At 43.9% G+C, this 23,812-nt stretch overlaps 1 protein-coding gene across 3 annotated transcripts; it reads left to right on the top strand.

The window, feature by feature from the left end:
* Positions 1-126: 126 nt before the first annotated feature.
* Positions 127-22,968, top strand: rinl (Ras and Rab interactor-like). Of its 3 annotated transcripts, none has more exons than XM_080771404.1 (15): positions 127-353; positions 1,107-1,156; positions 2,138-2,318; positions 7,528-7,636; positions 7,969-8,041; positions 9,868-9,959; positions 12,052-12,134; positions 13,094-13,328; positions 14,568-14,808; positions 17,665-17,899; positions 18,552-18,849; positions 19,262-19,579; positions 19,752-19,883; positions 20,467-22,439; positions 22,709-22,968. In XM_080771404.1, the coding sequence occupies exons 2-14, from the start codon at positions 1,116-1,118 to the stop codon at positions 21,096-21,098; spliced, it is 2,670 nt and encodes an 889-aa protein (XP_080627530.1). In that variant the 5' UTR covers positions 127-353; positions 1,107-1,115; the 3' UTR covers positions 21,099-22,439; positions 22,709-22,968. The 3 variants fall into 3 exon arrangements, with proteins under 3 accessions (XP_080627530.1, XP_080627529.1, XP_080627531.1); XM_080771403.1 differs by lacking the exon at positions 127-353 and adding an exon at positions 886-907; XM_080771405.1 differs by lacking the exons at positions 127-353; positions 22,709-22,968 and having other exon boundaries at positions 1,096-1,156; positions 20,467-22,466.
* The last annotated feature ends 844 nt before the right edge of the window (positions 22,969-23,812 follow it).

The following is a 23,812-nucleotide window of genomic DNA, read 5'->3' as shown; positions in this document are numbered from 1 at the left end:
GGCGAAAGTGACCCAAGGCCAATAGTGTTCTGCAAAGAGTTGTAAAGAGCCTGTGTCCACATAGCTACTTCCTGTATACCTGGGGAAGTGATGCTCTCTCTAGGTGGCGTCTTAACATGACTGTGATGTTGGCAGGAAACCATTTCAACAGCAGGCGTGACACAAACTGCAGAGTTACGCTGAGGGTAGTTGTCATGGAGATATTGTTGACCAATAGGTGCCACTTCCAGTTGTGGTTCCTGCCAAAAGTCTTTTGTGTTTGACAGACACCATGCATGCGCATGTATTACTTACATTAACCGATTCTTTGGACTCCAGGTTGATGTTTCTCATCTGGGCCTCCTCATTTTGAGGTATGTACAGTAGTATGTCTAGCTGTAGACAGTTAGTTAGTTTCTTTTGCACCTGCAAGATAACATCTGAGACCTTATTTAAACCAACACGTACTGCCTTTTTAACATTTTCAACACGTCTTCTCAGTTCTCAACTCTACCATGTTAGTGTGGAGACGGTGTAGGTTGAAACACGCGAGTAAAGTTCAGACTCTAAGATGCTGTCACTGTGTGTGCCTTACTTGAGTGTGAGGATGCTCAGTTAGGTTAACCACAACTGTGTGTGTGTGTGTGTGTGTGTGTGGGGGGGGGGGGGGGGGGGATGTGTCTTGTCTCAAGTGTCATGAGGAAGATTGAAACTTCGAATGACAGCATGCGCACGGCCACTCGCACAGAAGAAGGCGACCGTTGAAACGACGAGAAGGCATTAAATGGTGGTTGTTGCCTTCCAACGTATTTGCAACAGACATGCTTCTGAGCTCTCATGCAATGTGGCAAAGACTAGCTTTTCTGAGCGATTTCACCATGTGGAACAGAAAGGACTAGTAACTTCTGTAGCAGATTGCTCACCACGAGTAAGTCTTTTTAAAATCTGTATATCATATAAACCTATTAGAGTTGAGTTTGTATGTTTGTTTTCGTTTTGTTTATTGTCTCAAAGAAAATATTTCAAGTCTGTTTCTTTGCAAGTATGTATATGTAGTAAGTATGTAAATATATATGAAAAGCTGCCTGCTGATGATATCTACAGTACATGACTGTCAGTTTGTGCAGCCAGGGAAGATGCGAGGCCTTGAAGAGGCGGAGAAGCAAGCTTCAAATGGGTGAGTAGCACTTTAACCACAGACTTTGCTTGTGTTTTTACAATGCGATCCGTATCAGTCTGTCTTCAGGTGTAGAGTTACCATGCCACAACATAAGAAGTAAGAACACTTAACAATAGAAAGTAAGAACAATCATTGTACAGTAGAAATTACACAGCTCAAGAGATTCCAAAAGGGATTTGGATTCTCATGTCTTAACTCATGCCTTATCATGTCTTTGTTGGACATACATGTGAGCATTGGTAGAAATTTAAGTCACAATCACAATTTAAGTATCAATAATGCAATATAGAAATACTATAAGTAATCACTTACTTGAGTAAAAGTACAAAGGTATTTGCTTCAAAATGTACTTAAAGTACCAAAAGTAAATGTACTCACAGGGCTGGCTCGTATATATAGGCCACATAGGCCATGGCCTAGGGCGGCAGATTGCTATTTTTGATATTTGAAAAGGATATGACCCTTTGAAACTTGTTGAACCAGAGAACCCAAAGTAGAAAGTTTGCCCTGAAAAGATTTCAAAGGAGAAAAATCCGGCCTAGGGCGCCAAATTGCTTAGGGCCGGCCCTGTGTACTCAGCATGCAGAATGTCCCATTTAAAGTTTTCAAACACATACAAATCTTTTGAAAAATAGCAGATCTACAAGCTCACAGCGACGCATTGTGAGCTTGTCAATCGGCTATTTTGAAATGGCCGGAATGTACAGTATATATAGGGCTGAAATGGTTAATGTATGTTTTGTAATAATAATCTAGTAACTAAAGATTTCAAAGAATTGTAGTGGAGTAAAACTACAATATTTCCCTTTGAGATGTAGTACTGTGGAGTAAAATTGAAAGTGTTGTAAATTGGAAATACTCAAATAAAGTACGAAAACTCAACATTTTACTTTTTACAGTACTTGAGTAAATGTACTTAGTCACTTTCCACCACTGATTAATAGAATTGTGTGTGTGTGCGTGCACCTCTGTTTCCAGGCCTCTCAGTAGTGACCGGACGGTCAACGGGACCACGGCCTTCCCGTGGCCGCCCAGCAGAAGAAGGCCGTCCCTCCTGCCCGTCCTGGAGAGACTGAGAGGCTGTCAGGACGCCTGGTGTCCCGGGGCACCGTGGGGCAGAGAGAGAGCCCACGCTGCACTGTCTGGGACCGCTGCCGGGGTGAGTTCTCTCTCTCTCTCTCTCTCTCTGTGTGTTTCTGGAATGGCTTTTGTCATTTTTTATTCTATAATTCTTATCTCACGATTTTGCAACCCACTTTTTTCACCCAGTGTCAATTATCTAATGTAATCCATGGGCGCTACACTTCCTCTGCCAACTTTTGTCAGGCTTTTGTCATTAACATATCCGTCAGGCTGTGTTGAACTTGACTTCAGTCAGTTAGATCAGTGGTTTTCAACCAGTGGTCCTTGAGGGTGGCTCCAGGTTAGCCTGGCTAATAAGCCAGACCTAATCAGCCGTTGAAAATTGAAAAAGTGTTATTAGTGATTAGTCTGGCTTATTAGCCAGGATAGCTCCAGGTGGCCCCCAGCAAAATGATGGAGAGTTGTTAACCAAATGGACGCTTATTATTAGATCTTTAACTCTTGAGAGCTTGAAATTTTTGGTTTTATTTTACTCAAGAGTTAAATTGCCATTGCTTAATTGGCATTGCTTAATTTACAAAGAAGGCTACACAACTAGATAATGTAGAAGAATTGTTATTATGATCAAGGTTTGCTGTTATCTCTTCGTACAATACAGCATGGAATTGTTGCCAAAATCTTGCCCAACGACAACAAAATATTCTTTAGTTTTGCGTCTGCGAGGCTAAATCTCATCAAATGGTGGCCCGTGGCTCAGATGCTGAATAAATAATGGACCTTGATATGAAAAGGGTTGATCGTGTCAGTAGACTCGGTCGGTTGTCTTTCTCAGTCTCCTTTATGACAGTTCTCATCCTCTGACTCATTCAGTAGCTCTCTGCTCGTTATAACCACTTAACCACATGAACTGCCATCAGGGCGTCTTACTGGTTTAATCTATCCTGTCAGGGTTCTCTATCCTGATGATAATGGATACATTTGGTATCCTGACACATTTGGTATGCATTTCTGTTGCATCTGGAACTATTGTTTTAACCTTTACTCACTGTTGCCGAGATAACAATTTAATGTGGTAGGTAGGTATAGGTAATAGGTGTAACAGTTTATGCAAATTCCTGTGAGATGGTCGCCAACCTCCGCCCACGCCGGTTTGGTTTAGCGGTTTAACCAGAATGCCAGTCAGTGCTGACCTGAATGTGGTTGCATGGATGGATGGGGTGCAGCTTTAACAACTTAAAACCCAATTGTCAGGAACTGGTGTTAAATTTAGGACCCATAAGCAGGAACTTAAAACTCAAAACCAAACTCGGGAGACATGAATGATGCAGAAAAAACACTAAACATAACACAGCACAGTCAAACACAGAAATAGTCAAATAGGAAACGAGTTCGAAGGACCTTTTTGTGTTTTTAGCCTACCACATGCTGTTTAAGACAACAATTAAAAACAACTTATTAGGAGGAAAATACTAAGGAATAAAATCAATAGTTGGAGCGTGGTTTGAAGGTTTAAAGGGGTGGGGGGCTAGCCTGGCTAATAGTCTGGCTTATTAGCCAGGCTAGTGGGGGGCATCGCTGAGAGTTTTAGATTTTAGGTATTTAATCCAGTAGGGATGTCGAACTTTAGGGCAGCCCCCATTTGGTTTTGGGGACCTCAAGGAGGTTTGCATCACCAGACCTGAGGGAACGGGAGGGGACATATTGCCAGATTGTATTAGCAGTAATTGGGAATTCAGTGGGCCCTGTGCATGTAGAGCCAGCTTTGTGGTGCACACAGTCAGTTAACCATTGAACCATTGAATCCCAGCATTCCTTTTCTGGGAGGAACAACATTCGATCTATGGGTAGATTGGCTATTTCTGGCAAACAAAATGTGGTGTATTAGAGGGAAAAACGTGGCCCAAGTACAGTAAAAAACCTAGCAGGCCCCTTTTTTCCTAAGGATAGAGTGTTTATGTGGTCGATCTAGTGAGCTGCCTCTTTAACTGTCATCTTAAAGGCAGTTCCTTATTTATTGGTCATCAGATAGTGCTGCTTTCAGAGGTTAATGGGGAAGTGGTGCTACTATAAAAGGGTGTGTTTAGTATTTAAGGTTACAATACAGACCTCCTGTTAGTACTGCAAAGGAAAAAAACGGAATGCATGTGGTATTGTGGTAAGAAAGAAGGGGATATTGATATTATAACAACAAAAAACAGCTCGTACTTGTATTTGTACATAGTTACTGAGACAAAGACTTATTTAGCAAGCGACAAGCCACTGACACGTGAGTAATGTGGTAATAGAAGAATGTGCCAGGGCTCTATGCCCTTTTCTCTGCATAGGACCACAGGAAGTTTCATGAGCACTTAAAAAAGGGTGCAGGCGTTCTCCTTAACCTGCAGGGAGGCTGAGGGAGTCAGTACTGTCTGTCTAGTTTGTCTTTGTCAGTGTTGAACTTGTAGAACAAGTGAAGGTTGTGTGGAGTTATTGGCAATCGACAGGTATGTGCCTCTCTTGCTCACGAGCTGCAATGCTGCCTGCATGTGTTTGATGCTTTTGGCTTGGTGACTTATAGTCTGAACGTACCGAGAATAAAACCCACTTCCTCTTCCATCCGTTTGAGCGTGTGAGCGAACACGCGCACACACACACACACACACACACACACACACACACACACACACACACACACACACACACACACACACACGCTCAAACACACGTGTGTGTGTGTGTGTGTGTGTGTGTGTGTGTGTGTGTGTGCGGACATGGACCTACCTATAGTAACAGGAGACCAGACATGGACCTACCTATGGATGGAACAGGAGACCAGACATGGACCTACCTATGGATGGAACAGGAGACAGGACATGGACCTACCTATAGTAACAGGAGACCAGACATGGACCTACCTATGGATGGAACAGGAGACCAGACATGGACCTACCTATGGATGGAACAGGAGACAGGACATGGACCTACCTATGGATGGAACAGGAGACCAGACATGGACCTACCTATGGATGGAACAGGAGACAGGACATGGACCTACCTATGGATGGAACAGGAGACCAGACATGGACCTACCTATAGTAACAGGAGACCGGACATGGACTTACCTATGGATGTAACAGGAGACCAGACATGGACCTACCTATGGATGTAACAGGAGACAGGACATGGACCTACCTATGGATGGAACAGGAGACCAGACATGGACCTATCTATGGATGTAACAGGAGACAGGACATGGACCTACCTATGGATGGAACAGGAGACCAGACATGGACCTATCTATGGATGGAACAGGAGACCAGACATGGACCTATCTATGGATGGAACAGGAGACCAGACATGGACCTACCTATGGATGGAACAGGAGACCAGACATGGACCTACCTATGGATGGAACAGGAGACAGGACATGGACCTACCTATGGATGGAACAGGAGACCAGACATGGACCTACCTATGGATGGAACAGGAGACAGGACATGGACCTACCTATGGATGGAACAGGAGACCAGACATGGACCTACCTATAGTAACAGGAGACCGGACATGGACTTACCTATGGATGTAACAGGAGACCAGACATGGACCTACCTATGGATGTAACAGGAGACAGGACATGGACCTACCTATGGATGGAACAGGAGACCAGACATGGACCTATCTATGGATGTAACAGGAGACAGGACATGGACCTACCTATGGATGGAACAGGAGACCAGACATGGACCTATCTATGGATGGAACAGGAGACCAGACATGGACCTATCTATGGATGTAACAGGAGACCAGACATGGACCTATCTATGGATGTAACAGGAGACCAGACATGGACCTACCTATGGATGGAACAGGAGACCAGACATGGACCTACCTATAGTAACAGGAGACCAGACATGGACCTACCTATGGATGGAACAGGAGACCAGACATGGACCTACCTATGGATGGAACAGGAGACCAGACATGGACCTACCTATAGTAACAGGAGACCAGACATGGACCTACCTATGGATGGAACAGGAGACCAGACATGGACCTACCTATGGATGGAACAGGAGACCGGACATGGACCTACCTATGGATGTAACAGGAGACAGGACATGGACCTACCTATGGATGTAACAGGACATGGACCTACCTATGGATGTAACAGGACATGGACCTACCTATGGATGGAACAGGAGACAGGACATGGACCTACCTATGGATGTAACAGGAGACCGGACATGGACCTACCTATGGATGGAACAGGAGACCAGACATGGACCTACCTATGGATGTAACAGGAGACCGGACATGGACCTACCTATGGATGGAACAGGAGACAGGACATGGACCTACCTATGGATGTAACAGGAGACCAGACATGGACCTACCTATGGATGGAACAGGAGACCAGACATGGACCTACCTATGGATGTAACAGGACATGGACCTACCTATGGATGGAAGAGCTGAGATAAAATAAAATACACACAACATTGGGCCTGTGTAACAGGAGACAGGACATGGACCTACTGTACCTATGGATGGGAACCTAATATTTCCATTCACTGGAGTCTGGAACACAGGGCACAAAATAAAGGGTGCACTAACCTTTGTATACACAGTGTCTGTAATTTATGCACGTGCGCACACACACACACACACACACACACACACACACACACACACACACACACACACACACACACACACACACACACAGGAACTGGTCACATCATTCCTATAAAATCATTTTCCAAAGCACTTGTTTGAGGGGATGTGATCATGTGACATATAGTGAGTCATCTGGAACCTTGAGATTGACAGTTGGATGTGTGTCTACTGTGTGTGGTATGTGTGCTGACTGGCTGAGCTGCCACTATGCCCCAGGAAGAGGATTTTCCCCCCCATGCTGCATATCTCTTCCTCCATTCTCTCTCACACACCTTACTCATACTGTGAGAAAAAAATGGGTTTGTTGTTTTAACTTGTTTATACATTGGGACTTGGAAATACAATGAATTTTGCTCAGTTCCCATAATAGATCGTCTCCCCTATAGGCATAGGCCAAAATTCCCATATTTTTCCATGATAATTCTTCTAGGTTTCTTTTAGGATTTGCTGTGTGGGTGTGGCCAAGGAGGAGCCATCAGGGGGAAAAGCCAAGCCTTGTGGCAGCCAGTTAACACTCCAAACATGTTCCTGTTTGACAGACAGGCACACGTCAGCACCTCATACACAGACATAATGCTATTAACACCTTCCGTGTGTCTGTGTGTGGTCTCTGTGATCGTTATCTCCAGAGTTTCCTGGCTGTGAGGGACGCCGCCGCGAGGTCTGAGCCCGGTCTGTTGTGTGTGTCTACAGGCGGGGACCAGGTCGCTGACTACCCCATACAACGTAGCCCTGCAGGTAGAGACCACACATAACACACATTCACTAGAGCATACAGGCACACACCTGGCAAGGTTTTTAGCAATGTGTCTAAAAACTACACTTTTTCCTCTCTTTGTCTCCCTCTCAATTCAATTCAATTCAAATGAGCTTTATTGGCATGAGAAAACGTACGTTTACATTGCCAAAGCAAAAGTGGAACAAAACAATGAAGATAAAGCAATAAAATAAACGTGTAAACGGAGCTGCGTTTGCATTAACAGTAATACTATCTTGTGAAACATTTTTTTTTTTTTGCATTTTCTGTCATTTCCTCTCTCTCTCTCTCTCTCTCTCTCTCTCTCTCTCAGCCTTCCAGCTGTCTCAGTCTCATCTAGGTTTCTTAGACTTGCCTCAGCTGGTGCTCTTCTACTCTCTGACTCGGTGAGTACCTTGGATTAAGACACTTTGATCGGTCATGTCATGTGTGTACTGTGAACCATGAGAGAACATTCCAAACGGGAAGCACACACATCTCAAAAATGTTGACGGGTGCAGGACAAAAATATACATACAGGAAGAAGGTAGGACGTCCGCACACTAAGTTCTTTAAGCTCCCATCAATTTTATTTAAGGGATCAGGAATCAACGTTTCGACCCCTCCGGGTCTTCATCAGGAATGAGTATACAACAAAGTAGGCGTTTTTTATATACAGGTCGACAAGCTGTCTTTGCAATGAAGGTAATCAGAGTAGTCAAGTCACAGTCACACCCCCCCACATCTACTGACATAACCATACATTTTTAGAGCATAGTCAAGTAGAAATATTATTATATTAGGCACAAAGGCCAATAGTAGAACCAATAACATAGTCTAGGGTGGGCTGAAACAATGGTGCAGGAAAATAAATAATTAACTGCAAACCAATAAATATCAGAAAAGCAACAACTAAGCCTACAAATGATAACCATAAAAACAATCCAATAATACAGGTAAGGTACAATCAAAGGACATGGCATAAGGACAAAAAGGATTAAAGCTATACAGTATATACACATTTATATTGTATGTGTGTATATAGCTTTAATCTCTTAATTTTAAATGAACATTTACATAACTCAAGATGAATAATTATACTGAAATCATAATTCTCCTTCCTGACACTCCTGCCTGTACACACTAGTACAGGCATATATGCAAAGCTGTTGACTCAGATGTATACGTACTGTATGCGTTTCACACAGATGTTGATGTCAACAGTCTCAACACGGTCCACCCCCACCTTACTAGTGTTGCTTCAATCAGACTAGTGGTTTCCCAACATGCATGTTGGGAAACCACTAGTCTTGTGACTTAAATAAAGCAATACTGTCAGGAGGTGGTTTCCAAGTAGGACCCAAATGTGAGGAAGTCAGAATCTTGAAGTGGAAGTTTAATTAGACAGAGGTTTGCAGGAGAGCAACACTATCAAACGAACAGACTTTGACACTCGGAATACAAGACAATAATCCAACAGAGAACACAACCAAACACAGGGCTTAAATAGGCACACGATTAACAGGACACAGGTGAACTCAAATCAAATCAACACAAGGATTGGCTAACAGTGAAACAAATAACCAAAGATCAGGGAAGGTGAGACAAGACAAGGCAGGAAACTACTACAAAGGAGGACAGGAAACACAAAAGCATCACTTCAAAATAAGAATCAAGAACACCATATCATTACTTCAAAATAAGTCTCAAGAACAACATACACAACACACAGAATCCCGGCAGATCCTGACAAATACACACATTCACAGACAACGACAGCTCCAGTGCTGTCTTTTAACAGACTTTTAGAAACCCTGCTCTAGTCAACCTGGGGTGGTGTCCACCTACTGTACTTTGAGAAGCTCTATGGAATCAGTACAGACTCATACTTATTTCTATCCGTAAAAACAGATCTGTATGCTCTGTTTTGTCTTGTGCGTGCGTGCGTGCGTGCGCGCACGTTGTGCTGTCTCTGCTGTAATTGGAGACACTGTTACTTAGAGTACTGAATGACATGCCTATTATAGCATGAAGACATACAGTATGCCATGGTTTTGTGACTGTTTCTCCTTTATGTGGACATAAATAAATTGTGTGTGTGTGTGTGTGTGTGTGTGTGTGTGTGTGTGTGTGTGTGTGTGTGTGTGTGTGTGTGTGTGTGTGTGTGTGTGTGTGTGTGTGTGTGTGTGTGTGTGTGTGTGTGTGTGTGTGTGTGTGTGTGTGCGCGTGTCAGGGATGTGTTGTCTGTGTGTCTGTCCATCCCGTCATGGGTCTACTACGGAGTGACGGAGCAGACGGACGCTCGTCTCTCTCAGCTGGATCCCAGTGAGTTCTGCTCTCTGTCATACTAGCCTGTGTTTCATTTGAAATGCTACAATGCACACAGATACGGTACATCGTCGGGCAGAAACCTCTTATCTCCGTATTTTGCCTTTTTGTGTGCTTGATCAATCTACAGCGTCACGCGAAAGCATCAGAAGTAGCTAGGGTGACCAGATGTCCCCCTTTGTGTGGGACAGTCCCTCATTGCCAGGACATCCCACAAATTGAGACCATGTCCCACATTGTGACTAGCAGTGTTCAAATGCCCGCTATAGTCCCCTAATAGTTGGCTTTCTGTTGTAAAGCTCTCATTGCCTCTTTCCTGCAAAATGTATAGCCTACTATTAATAAGTCTGTTAAAATAACATAAGAAATATCCCCTAGGCTAGGGTACCAAGTCAGCCATACTACCCAATTTGCATTTAAAACCAAATGTGACATCAGAAGGGTTTAATAATAAAATGATAGGCATTATTAGGCCTATGGTCGAATATAACATCAACGCATTTGAGTAATAAGTTGCTAACGCCGCCCCGTCCCCCCGGTTCCACACAAATACTTCTGTCCCTCAAATTAACAGTTTGGATTTGATTCTGGTCAGACTAAAAGGGCATCAGCAGCTACAGAACAACAACAGTAAGTGAGTGCTTGTCTGTGAAGTCTATGTAATAGTGGCTCTGCAGTGCAGGGTGACAGGGTTTATAGACGCAACTTGAAACAGAAACTGTATTCTCAGTTGAGATTCTGGTTGGTTTACATTACTGATCAGTAGTCGGGCTGCATTCAGGTGTTAATGGAAATACCAAAATAAGTCGGAAGTCCATGAGCCAGAGCTCCAAATTTGGAATTTGGAATATGAAAATATGCCATGGATATAAGAGGCAACCTTCTTTTTTAATTTTGTTTACCTTTTGTTAGGTTTTAAGTATCCCATCCCATCTCGTCCTGTCCCACACACTGATACTTCTGTCCCTCAAATGAACACTTTGGATCTATTCACTACAAGCTCCAAACGCATTACATCTGCTACATTTGCCATGTTTTAATTTGAATCCTGAAAAGTAACAGTTTTGGAGATACAGTATGGGGTTTCCAGAGACAAAATGTATATTGTACAAATCACACACACATACCCACACACGTATAAGGGTTAGTTTAATGCTAATGTCCGTAATCAGCAGCATTAATTTCGTGCGATTAATTCTGTATTAATTTATACATCTGTTTGTGTTATAAGAAAAGTACATTGCAATTATAACGAGGCTATTAAGCGGCATAATTATCTTTCTAGACAAGGTTGATTTTTCAGCCCAACCTTGGTTTTTCCTTGCTCCTTGTGTGTAAGAGCATTAACAGTCTACAAAGGTAACCAGTTGGACTCCATTTGGTTATATTTGTACAATATCAGAGCTACGAATGGATAAATCAATCAATCAATTAATACTGTGTATTTATTGTGTTCCTGACCTAATGCTGTTGTCATATGGCAGTGTGCTGTTATGTGTGGTTTTACTGTAGGCTTATGCTGTGAAGTGGCTTTATTATTTATTATTATTTATTTGTATTTTATTTCTACAGGGACCTAGTCACCCCTCTACTTTATACTTTTATACAATTCTGTCAATTCTGTGGAGAAAAGATCCAGTAAAACTAAAAAACACGTATTTTTTCGTTTGGTTGCTCTCAGATGTTGTGCTCTGAAAATAGCCGATTTACAACCTCACAACGCGTCGCAGAACGACTCGTTGTAAGCTTGTAGATCGGCTATTTTCAGCATGCAACAAAGTGTAAAATCTGCCATTTCGACGTAATCAAGGCCAACCAATATATATCGACAAAATCAACTGTAGATTTAGTGGACTAAAAACTTATATTTAGTTGACTAAAACTAAATGAAATGTTATTCAGAAGACAATGACTAAAACTAAATCAAAAGTTGCTGTTAAAATCAACAATGCAAGGACACTCATAACTCTGAGAGTGAAGAAATGGAACTTTCCACGTGTACGTGCTCAGGGTTCCAGATAAGGGTCCATGATTTGGAACCCCACTTTGAGAACCACTGTTATAGTTGAATCTTCTCTTGCACATATAGAATCCTGGCTCTGCGTGAACTCTGACCCACAGGACGATCACCTGACCAACATGGAGCCAAACCTTGTCATGTGTTCAATACAGGTAAACACTCTGTCTGTCTGTCTGTCTGTCTGTCTGTCTGTCTGTCTGTCTGTCTGTCTGTCTGTCTGTCTGTCTGTCTGTCTGTCTGTCTGTCTGTCTGTCTGTCTGTCTGTCTGTCTGTCTGTCTCTGTCTCTGTACTCCCAGGCTCTGGAATGGTTTGCCTCTACATATCCGAGCCGCCCAGTCAATAGATATTTTTAAATCCCTGATAAAGACTTATTTTTTATTTTTGTAGAAGAGGAAAACTAATATATTGAACACGTATTTGTATGATTTGATTTGGGTGTGTTCTAAATTAAAGTGTTAGTGTTGATTATCGTGTATTAATCTAATTCTAGTAAAGTAATACTATTATACTAAAAAAGATAAAGATCAAGGGAAAAGATACCTTTTTACAGTAGAATAATGTTTCAAGTTTACACTGTACACATGTAAAATAAACGGCATAAACAATATATTAGTTTGCCTCTTCTACAAAACATAAAAGATACTGTCGCGCGTGCCTAGCTGTCATTCTCTTGTATTATATCGTACTTGTATTATTTATTTATTTCTCACCACGGAGTAACCTCACGGCAGAATATCCAGCATGTATCTTCCACCTCGGAGGAAAGTCTGGTAAGGCCGGCAGTGTCGGTAGGCCAATCAGAGGCAGGCGGGGCGTTACCATGTCTACGCTCGGACGTAGAATAGATATATTCTATTCTACGTGTCTTTAATGTCTGTTTATATTGTTGTTATTATTGTTTATATCCCTTTGTTTTCTTTTAACCTGTGCAGCACTTTGGTTGACTTTGTCGTGTTAAATGTGCTATATAAATTACATTTTTGTTGCGTTGTAATGTTTACTTTTATCTGTGAATACGTACCATCTGTCAACATGACATACAAGATATTTTCAGCTATGTGCGTGCGTGCATGTGTGTGTGTGTGTGTGTGTATGTATGCGTTTTCTCAGATGACGCCAGCCAACGAGGCTGTGTGTTTCATCAACCGGCTCTACCTGCACGAGCACGGAGATGATTGGCTCGCTAACCAGCCACTCAGCCCTCAGCTCTCCACCCAGCTGAGCGTCTACAATCAGGAGCGGCGTCTCAGCGGCGCCGGGCCATGGGGAGGCTTGGGGCGACGCAGCCAGCAGAGAGCGTGCTCATTGGATCAGGGAATCAGGGACGGCAGCACAGAGAGCTCAGGTAAGGGAGTGTTACTTGGTACTTTCCTTTTGATTCTTTTTTGATTACTGTTCTTTGATTACTGTCACGTTATGGCAATAATCCATCATACTGTATAATATGATATCTTGACTAGTCGGTGAAGGAAAAATCCTCCAAAAATCCTTGCTGCATTGAAGACACTAGGGGTCCAAAATGAACAGCAAACAGCAAAACTATATTAAAAAAATCTGCGTTCAGTTGAACTCGGCTCATGTTGAACCCAACGCACACATCCAGGCACTCTTGAGACAGTTTATAGCGGAAGTGTTAATACTAGGTTAATAGGTTTTGAGTGATAATGCAGTATTTTGGTAGTACTAATAATGCAACTGGATACAAGACATGTACTTACGTACTGCCCTTTATGCCGGCTGGCATGTAGGGCAGCAACAAAGGATCTCCACTTCAGTCTGTCCTGGGCCAGCGTCTTTATAGATCCCCAGGTGTGATGCAGGGTCTTCAACTCTCCCTCCACTGTCCTACACCAGGTGTTCTTGGGTCGGCCTCTTTTGCGTTTGCCCTCTGGTGTCCAGTGAAGTGCAGTTTTGGCGATGTTGCCTGCGCTTCCATCATGACTGACTACGCTACAGACAAGACATGTAAAGTCCATATGCAATGTCCCATCCAAATAAACAAATAAAGTAAAGTATTGTACTGTGAGAAGCTTTTTTGGATTTGGAGTTTATAAACAGATTGGTGATATAGTCTTGCTGTTAATCGTGACTTTCATTTTCTGAATTCTTCATTCACTGTGAACAGTGACAAAAAAACAAAGATTCTCCATGAAATCACAGCTTCATGGTAAGTAATTAATAGAGTAATTGATAGAAGAACAAGAGTCATTTTGGGGATGAAGTATGCCTTTCAAGTGGTCAAAACATCATCGTTAATTGTCTGGCAGAAACATCATATCTCCATATTTTTTCTACTTGTGATCTTTTAGAAGGGCTATTTTCAGTATTTTTAGGGGCGCTAGGCTATATACAGCTTTTCGTCACAACATGTGTCACATTTGCCATTGACAATGAAAGGAGAATTTACGTCATATGTGTCTGAACAAATCGGCTTTTTGTGGCAACACAAACATTAAATGCCATTGACAATGAAAGGATAATCTCCCTCCCGACAGCAAAGACATATTATTTCATTGCAAGAGGCTCTCCCTTTCTTCTTTAATTCTACGTCTGTGGTTACAGCATTATGTTTTGTCCTCTCCAGGTCTAACCAGAGCCCAGTCAGAGGTAATCTCCCACCAGCCCACCATCACACCCACATCACCCACAACCACCACAACCACCACCACCACCACAGAGACGGTGGTACTGAGACGGCCCAGCTCTTCCTCCGGCTCCAGCTTGAAGGCAGGGAGCATGGGGAGCTTCCCCACTACTGCCGACACCTCCAGGGTTACGTCCTCCGATATGAGCTCAGCGCTCCAGCCTCCAAGCTCCCCTTACAGGTAGGAGTGAGCCCCCAAGCAGTGTCATATCCCCTTACAGGTACAGTAGGTAGGAGTGGCGTGATTATGAATCCCACCAACGTTATATAGTAGGTTAGACCCACCTTAACATGGTTAACATGATTGGCTCCTGACCAGGTATAGTTTTACTGAGGTTAGGATTAGGTACAATTTAAGCATTTAGCAGACGCTCTTAATCCAGAGCGATTTACATTAAGTAAGAACAAAAAGCATAGCAATACATCACATAAATAAAAAGTAGTTGTCATGAAACATGTGTAAGCTAATAACGTAACAGTGGAATATCTATATAATGAAACTATACATATAAACTCTACATACTATACTATACACACACTTTATACTAAAAGTGCTATGACTACATCTATTATACATTGGAGAAGTGGTACCCAAAAAGCTGTACGCAATACGTTGAACCCAGAAGAAACCCAAAGCCACAACAGCTACGTCGCTATTGCAACACCCACAACACCATCTTACACACTACACCCACACACACTCACACGGCCAGTGACGTCACACACTTACCCTTCGCAGTGTTCAAAAGCTATCTCCTCATAAGCTGACCGACGACAAAGCAGACCACCAGCCGTCAAACATTAGTCTTTGCACTGCCAAATTAATGCCTCCCTTCCACACTCACGCCGGCAATGCATTTGTTTAATACAAACATTATCGGCCCAATCACCCACACCCCCGAGTATGCTGTTGCCCCAACAGGGCCAGAAACAAGGCCAACAGGCCCACAAACAAGGCCTTTTAACCACGCTACTTACACACACTACAACTCGCTTACAATTCGCTAACCTGGCAACACTGCCTGGCAACACTATAGGCCCTTACACACACACACACACACAGTCCCGCCTCCCCAAGAAGCACAACACAGTGAACACACACAGTCCCACACACGATTACAACTTCGACGCGCGATTACATACAGTTTCATTCATGCAAACACCACAGTTCTGCCGTGGTACCAACGGGAAAAACTCACTTGGACACGATACTTCTGACTACGGCTATTTCCACCATTACCTGTCACTTGGACACGACGCCACGTCTTCCACAATTGCAGGTAACTACAACATGCGTCATTGGTACATGCGTCTGTGTGAGTCTGTGTGTACGTCCACCATTGCAGTTTGCTTTGGACGAATGCATGCATCTGAAACTGTAATCTGTAGATGCGTCATTGCTACATGCGTGTGTGTGAAGTTTGCTTTGGACGAATGCATGCATCTGTAACTAATCTGTAGATGCGTCAGCAATTGCATTTTAAATTTATTTTCGTCTCATGAAAAGCGTTCATGACCTGACAATGAAAAACCATTTCTTTCATTTCAATTGACTTTTCGTATTGGCCATTTCATTACAATTTGGCCAGCTTCATGCTTCCATACCAGAATTGGCCTGTTACCAAATATGCTATTAACAAATTAACCTCGCCTCACCAGGCTTTCCACCGCCTCGGAGGAAAGCCTGGTCTCTGTTTCAAAAGTCCGTATGATCCCGGCTGGGGCCGGATGATGTGGTTACGTCATGTTGTAGTATTGTTTTGTAGTCGCCAGACAGGATGAACAGGCGGCGACAACTTCCTTTTCCCTCTCAATAAAAGCTCTCGCTTACGAGAGCTTTTATTGCTTTTAATCAAACAGGAAGCAACAAACAGCTTCTTGTAGGCAAACCATTGCCTACAACATGACGTAGGCATATCATCCGGCTCCAGCCCGGATCATATACCGAAATTAAATGGTGCCCAGGCTATTAACAAATATGCTATTAATGGACACCACACAGCAGCCATAGCAGTCCACTGCTGTAAGTTGGGTGCATGCTTGCCTGCGCTCACCGCTCAGGTATAACCAGAAAGCTGTTGTTATGTAAAGTAGTAACCATTGGAATGTGATACTTCTCACGGTCAAATAGGGGGAGAGGGCGCAAATCGCATTGCAAGTAGTACACACGCCAATTTCAAAATGCTATGTAAATCACTTCATTCCTATTATATATGAACAGCAAATATATAGTAAATATATATATATAGCCTATTGTATGTCAGACTGTATGTCTGTCCCACAGTCACAATCCTTTAGTAATTAGGCTGTGGAAATATTCAGGACAAAACAATGGTACATTTCCAATAACCCATCCGTTACTACATGTGGAGTCAACTCCCGCAATTTATTTCTTCCCATAGTGCGTGGCGAAGTAGCTCTGGGATGAGTGCGCGCATAGCGCGCACGAAATTCTAGTAAAATACAATTCTAGTGCTGTCTACGTAACATGCTATAAAGTATAATGCTACCTAAGTCTATTTAAAGTGCTAATCTAAGGGCTAGGGCAAGTGCTACGGGCCATGATTTTGGTGTAGTTTTACTGAGGTTAGGGTTAGGTTTTGTTTGGTGTAGTTTTACTGAGGTTAGGGTTAGGTTTAGTTTGGTATCTTTTTTTTGCAACTGAATGGCTGGAATATGGAAATGAAGAGTTTACATAGTAGGCCTACATTATACTACATGCATAAACTTTCCTTAATGATTATATCTGGTTTCAGTATTCATTTATGATATATTTTCTCTATTATAAGCTTATTTTTGCAGTCAGTTTGTATTGGGGGTGGGGAGGGGGCAGGGCGGGCGTCGCGAGACATGGCCAAAGCATTTCCGGGGGTCCTCAGGCAAAAAGGTTGAGAACCCCTGTCATAACCCACCCACCCTATGCACATTTCACTGGGGGTCCACTGCCACATACAGGTAACTCTGTGGGTCCTTGACATGGAAACAGTTTGAGCACCAGTGCACCGCTGATAACCTGTCCCATACCTGTACTTGGCAGGGTCTCGTGGATAGAGGACGGCGTGTGGCGGCCTCCGCCCAGGTCTCCGTCCTCCCTGGACCCCCACTCCCTGGAGAAGGACCCCCACTCCCTGGAGATGGACCCCCACTCCCTGGAGATGGACCCCCACTCCCTGGAGATGGACTCGCTGTCCAACAGCAGCATGGACAGCCAGGACGAACCGGACACTCTCACATCTCTCACTCTGACGTCCGCACACGGCTTGGCCAGCAAGGTGAACAGTGGTGGAATGTAACCGAGTACATGTACTTAAGGATTGTACTTAAGTACAATTTTTAGGTGTTTTTACTTGAATATTTTCCAATTGCCAGTACTTTTGCTTCTTACTCCACTACATCTCTGAGGCAAATGTTCTACTTTTAGTACTCATTTTTTGAAACCTTTTAGTTACTTTGTAGATAACATACATTAAACACTTCAGCCCCAGAAGCATTTCGCTCATTGTGAGCTTGTAGATCTGCTATTTTCAAACGGTTTGTATGCATTTGAAAACCCATTTGAAATGGGACATTCTGCATAATGAGTACTTTCAACTTTTGGTACTTTAAGTACAATGTGATACCAATACTTTTTAACTTCTTACTCTTTGAATTCAGGACCTTTACTTTTAAAGGAGCATTTCTATATTAGCATTTCTATATGTCAGTATTGATTCTGACTTTTAACTTAAAGCGGGAACCCCTTTTAGTGTTTTACCCCTTTTGGGGTTGTTGTTGCTATGTACAGTATATTGGCCGCATAACATTTTTGTAATTTTTTAATGAATATTTTAATTAGTATTGAAGTATTTAGAAGGCGTTTTTAGAATCGGAATAGTCCTAAAGGGGGTTTAAGTAAAACGTCTGTACTTTCCCCACCACTCGAAGGTGAAGAACCGCTTATCGGCCCTGGTGGGCCAGGCGATAGGCGGCCTGGTGTGTCCCAACAGGAGGCTGGCCATGCGGGCGCAGGACCTGTGCGACCGGGGGGTCGGGGCGTTCGCCGAGGCCGTGAGGGGATTCGTGGAGACGACGCTGAGGGGAGGCGTGGACCCCGGCGGGGTCCGAGGCCTGGAGTTCCTGCAGGAGGTGAGGTTGTCGCTCACGGCACTGAGGGACCCGCTGCTGGACTCTCCAGACGCTGCCATCCAGACGCTGTTGGACGGCGCGCCACAAGAAGACTTTGGTGAGAGAGATGTAACTTCTTAGCACTTGATGGCGATACGATACGATTCAATGATTTAAAAATCGATACAGTAACTATTTAGCAAAGAAATTTAATCTGTGTTTTTGAGGGAAAATGTATGAATATGGATATAAATAAGTAAACTGTGATTCTCTGGCAAGTACATAGACATTATATTTGAACACATTATAGACAAACCTGCACCTTGACATGAATACAGAGAATACACACATTTATCGATCAAGTGTAGCGATATTGAATGTAAAATTAATCACACCATGCGAAGAGAGAGGATGAGAGCGATACGAGCTCCCTTCTGTAACATCTTCAGCACTTCTGTGAAATGACAACAAAATATTTTTTTATATTTCTTAGGCATCCAGATAAATGATATATGTCGTTCCTCCTCTAGACTCCATGGTGGAGTTGGCTCTCCACAAGGTGGCGCTGAAGCCAGTCTCCACCCACCTATACTCCTCCCTGCAAGCGCCTCGAGAAGACGACGGAAGCCTGGATTCGCTCCGCAGAAACCAGCGTGTGCTGGAGGACCGCACGCTGCAGGAGCTGGAGGGGTCCGCAGGGGCCGGGGTCCCCGACGGCCTGACCCTGGAGCGCATGCAGCAGAGGTGGAGCCACATGCACGACGCCTACTCCCCCAGCAAGAAGGTGGAGATATTGCTCAAGGTTTGCAAGAGCGTCTACAGGAGCATGAGCGCCAATGCAAGCCCAGGTATATTCCATGTTTCTGTCTCGCTTTATGATTCTTCTGACATCTTTGACTTAGCATGTGTTTGTCTTCCGTCACTGGCCCACTTGTTTTGTGTCAAGATCCTCTGCATAAACCTCAGATGAAGATGTTTCCAAGTTCAAGACCAATGAACATTCCCTATCCTCTGCTGTAGGAGCGGTGTTTGGAGCAGATGACTTCTTGCCCTGCTTGACGTGGACTCTGCTTCGCAGTGATGTGGTCACCTTACAGCTGGACACCGACTATATGATGGAGCTACTGGACCCCACACAGCTGCAAGGAGAGAGTGAGACAGACGCACACACACACACACACACACACACACACACACACACACACACACACACACACACACATACTACTCTCAGGACACTCATTCAAACACAATTACACTTTCTAGCATTCACATTTAAGCAATATTATACGAGAGTCATTAATGCACGCCTGCGGTGCCAAAAGGTATCGCAGAAGTGTAATTACTGACGATAAAGAACACCCTCGACTCGAGTGTAATATTGCAATTATACAACAGTTACTTTTAAATCTAAGAGAATCGCTGAAAAGTTAAAAGATTTCAATGACAGATGTAGTCACTACGACCACAAATGTCCCAAGAAACTAGCTTGCCTCGCCACCGAGTCTGCTGCGCTCTGAGAGAAAAGCACGGCTGAATTCTTTGTTTTGATTAGCCACTGCTATATCGTGTTTTAAGCACGGCTAAAAAGCGGTTTCAACCAATCAGAATGCTTCCTCAAAACGACCTGTTGTATAATTAGGCTATATGTCACGTTTTAAAATCTGTTATTTTTGGCAAGCGACACATTGCCTCTCTGAGTTATTCAGTGTGTTTTTGTCCCTCTTCTCCACAGAGGGTTACTACCTGACGTCGGTCTACGCCTCTCTGTACTACATCAGCAGCTTCCGACCGCGGGTTGCCGCCCGCCAGCTCAGCTTCGAGGCCCAGAAGTCCCTCAACCAGTGGCACCGCAGGCGCACCTTGCACTGCAACAAGCCGCGCCGCAGCATGCACCGCCGGACCATCCGCAGGCATGGCACCGACAGAGTACGTCAGCGACAGCAGGACGGAGAGAGTGACCGGACCCAAGCCGTGCCCTCCTCCAGCGGTGCGTCTGACCCACCCCAGCCGAGCGAGGGCGCCGCGGTGCCCTCCTCCAGCGGCGCGGCTGACCCGCCCCAGCCGAGCGAGGGCGCCGGTAAAACCCTAGAGCCGGTGATGGAAGCGGTGGCACAGGATGACGATAACGGTGGTGATGTTCCGTCACTACCGTCACCGCTGCAAAGGACAACACCGGCCCAGAGCAGTGGCGGACGGAGGTCAGCGGTGAGGAGAAGAGATGAGGAAAAGAAGGGAGTGGGGGATGAAGTAGAAAGAGAGCCAGGAGAAAAAGGTGAAGGAGCGGAGGGGCAGAGCATGCACGCTCCTGTTCACAGGAGTTACCACCACTGTGATGTTACGTGGACAACACATAAGCCGCCATAGCTTAGTGCAGTGGATCCCAAACTTTTTCATGTCAAGGACCCCTAAATGGACTGAATGGTGGGTGGTGATGGGTGGTGATCCACCTGAACTGAAGCCGCACCCACAGCTGTAGTTGTATGATAAAGGGGGAGGGGTTAGGGGAGGGGCTGATAGTGTGATGTCACTATATTATTGTTTATTTCATTGGCCCGTTTGACTGTCAAGGGTTCAGCCTCCAGGAAGAAACCCTAAATACAAAGTCAATACACCATTGCACATAAAAACGACTCCAGGGTGTCTAATGAAGTACTGTCACCTCATAGACACATGAAAAACTGGAAAAATACAAAAATTGTGGCACTCCATCTTTACGGTATTGAAATTGACTTTAAAATCCTTAAATTGTCACTTCGCTGTCATCTGGTGGCGCCCCAAAATCATGTGGGGGACCCCCCTTTTAAAGGTCTAATTTTTTTTTTTTTTTAATTTCATATGTATTTATTTTTGTACAGTTGGCGTTCAGGGATTCCTTTGAAGGTGTACCCGTCTACACCATTGGTTTATACTGAAGTACCACCTCAGTGACCACCTCAGTGGCCTTGTGGTTAGAGTGTCCGCCCTGAGACTGGGTGGGCGGGGGTTCAATCCCCGGCCGGGTCATACCAAAGACTCTAAAAATGGGACCCAGTGCCTCCCTGTTCGGCACTCAGCATCAAGGGTTGGATTGGGGGTAAGTCCCTGCGACATACTAGCATCATGTCCAGGGGGTGTACTTGTACATCACGCTACCTCACGCTACAGAAACAGGAGATAGGCTCCTGCCCTATGGGCCCCATGGCTCGGCAAGGCTACTTATATACCACCTCAGAAAATAGTACCACCATAATAACTGATGTTAAAATACAGGAGCTGCCCCTTTTGTTCCATTCCTAAGCCAATAATGCTGCTGCTCTGACAAAACTCTGTCAAATCACTAATCAGCACAACGGATGATATTTCTAATGTGATTAATCCTATTTCTAATAAATCTTCTATTGGCTAGGCGTGCTGTACGTCATGCTCATTTCAGCACGGCTGGAGAGCCTATTTCAAACAATTGCTTGGTCAGAAGAACTACCTGTAGTAATATAAATATTTCATTCCACTTTTGTCTTTTTTTCTCCTTTTTGGGCGACTCCTCTGTGTACCAGCGGAGGGGGCTCAGGTACCACTAGTACCTGAGCTGACTAGTGGTTGGGAACCTCTGATCTAAACTATAGTGTTACTTACATGATGTTTATTTTTTATTTCTCTACAGTTATGTGTAGCAGCGAAGCCACCTCAATCCTCTCCTGAGGCAACAGGCTGTATTGAACATTTACCGTAAGATTAAAATTCCAATATCTGTCATCATTTTGCATTTGTTGATCCAAACTGCTGTGTTTTATGACCAGCAATGATATTTGTGTGTTTTCAATTTTGACCACTAGAGTGCAGCATTACACCTTGAAAAGAAAAGACAGGTTTACTGTACTTTTACTGATACTGGTTTGTGTGTTTGTGTGTGTGTGTGTGTGTGTGTGTGTGTGTGTGTGTGTGTGTGTGTGTGTGTGTGTGTGTGTGTGTGTGTGTGTGTGGCCTTTGCATTGCAGCAACACTGTTTGAATATGTTTACCTGTTTGGACTGTTAAATTAAGTGTTATGACGTGGATTGTTGGTAAGGGAGGCGATAGTGTTGATAGAACTGAGATATCTTTGTTCTTTTCTCGAATGTACTGGAAAATAACTAGTAGGCCATACAGTATGTATTTATATCACCTCAAGTAGACTTATAGTAGTATTTGGAACACAATCTTACAACATGGATAATAATCTCACATTTCACTCACATAAATGCATTGCCTTGCTGCCCGCACACACAAACAATTTACAATTTACAATTTAGGCATTTAGCAGACGCTCTTAATCCAGAGCGACTTACATTAAGCAAGAACAAAAGCATGGGAATACATCACATAAAAACATTCATCATGAAACATGCGTAAGCTAAGAAAGTAACAGTGGAATATCTATATAATGAAATTTATACGTATAAACTTTACATATATACTACTGCGCATGCAAAGCCTTAATGAAAGTGCATATACATACATAGGCAACAACATACACATGTAAATACTTATAGATAGGGCCTCTTATGTAAATCTCTCTCTCACATGCACGCGCACACACACACACACACACACACACACACACACACACACACACACACTAACACTCACCTTCTCATACTATGCATCTGTACATATGGAACCATCTCATTGCTGAATTCTAAATGACCAAGCCAATCAAATTTGCCTAATGAGACATCTGGCATTCTGCCTGCATGTGGATGTCAAGCCCAGAAACAGCTGGGCCTACACACACACACACACACACACACACACACACACACACACACACACACACACACACACACTACAGTAGCAGATCAGGGGATACGACTGAGGAAGGAATACAGTCTGAGATACACACACACACACCTACCTTTTGGTGCCTTACACAGACCCACATACGATCACACACTTCTTTTACACATGTGATATATTATGCATACATTGGGTGTGCGTAGCACACTCAGGGCGGCCATAAATTAGATATATGGCCATGGTGGTGGCATGTGAGGGAGGGAGGGATGGAGGGAGGGAGGAGAGGAGAGGAGGAAAGAAGGAAAGGAGAGAGAGGGGGGGTGCACA

This window comes from Protomyctophum bolini (genome assembly GCF_963924005.1).
Source record: "Protomyctophum bolini genome assembly, chromosome: 9".
In the NCBI taxonomy this organism is placed as follows: domain Eukaryota; kingdom Metazoa; phylum Chordata; class Actinopteri; order Myctophiformes; family Myctophidae; genus Protomyctophum; species Protomyctophum bolini.
This window is presented reverse-complemented; position numbering and strand designations above follow the sequence as displayed.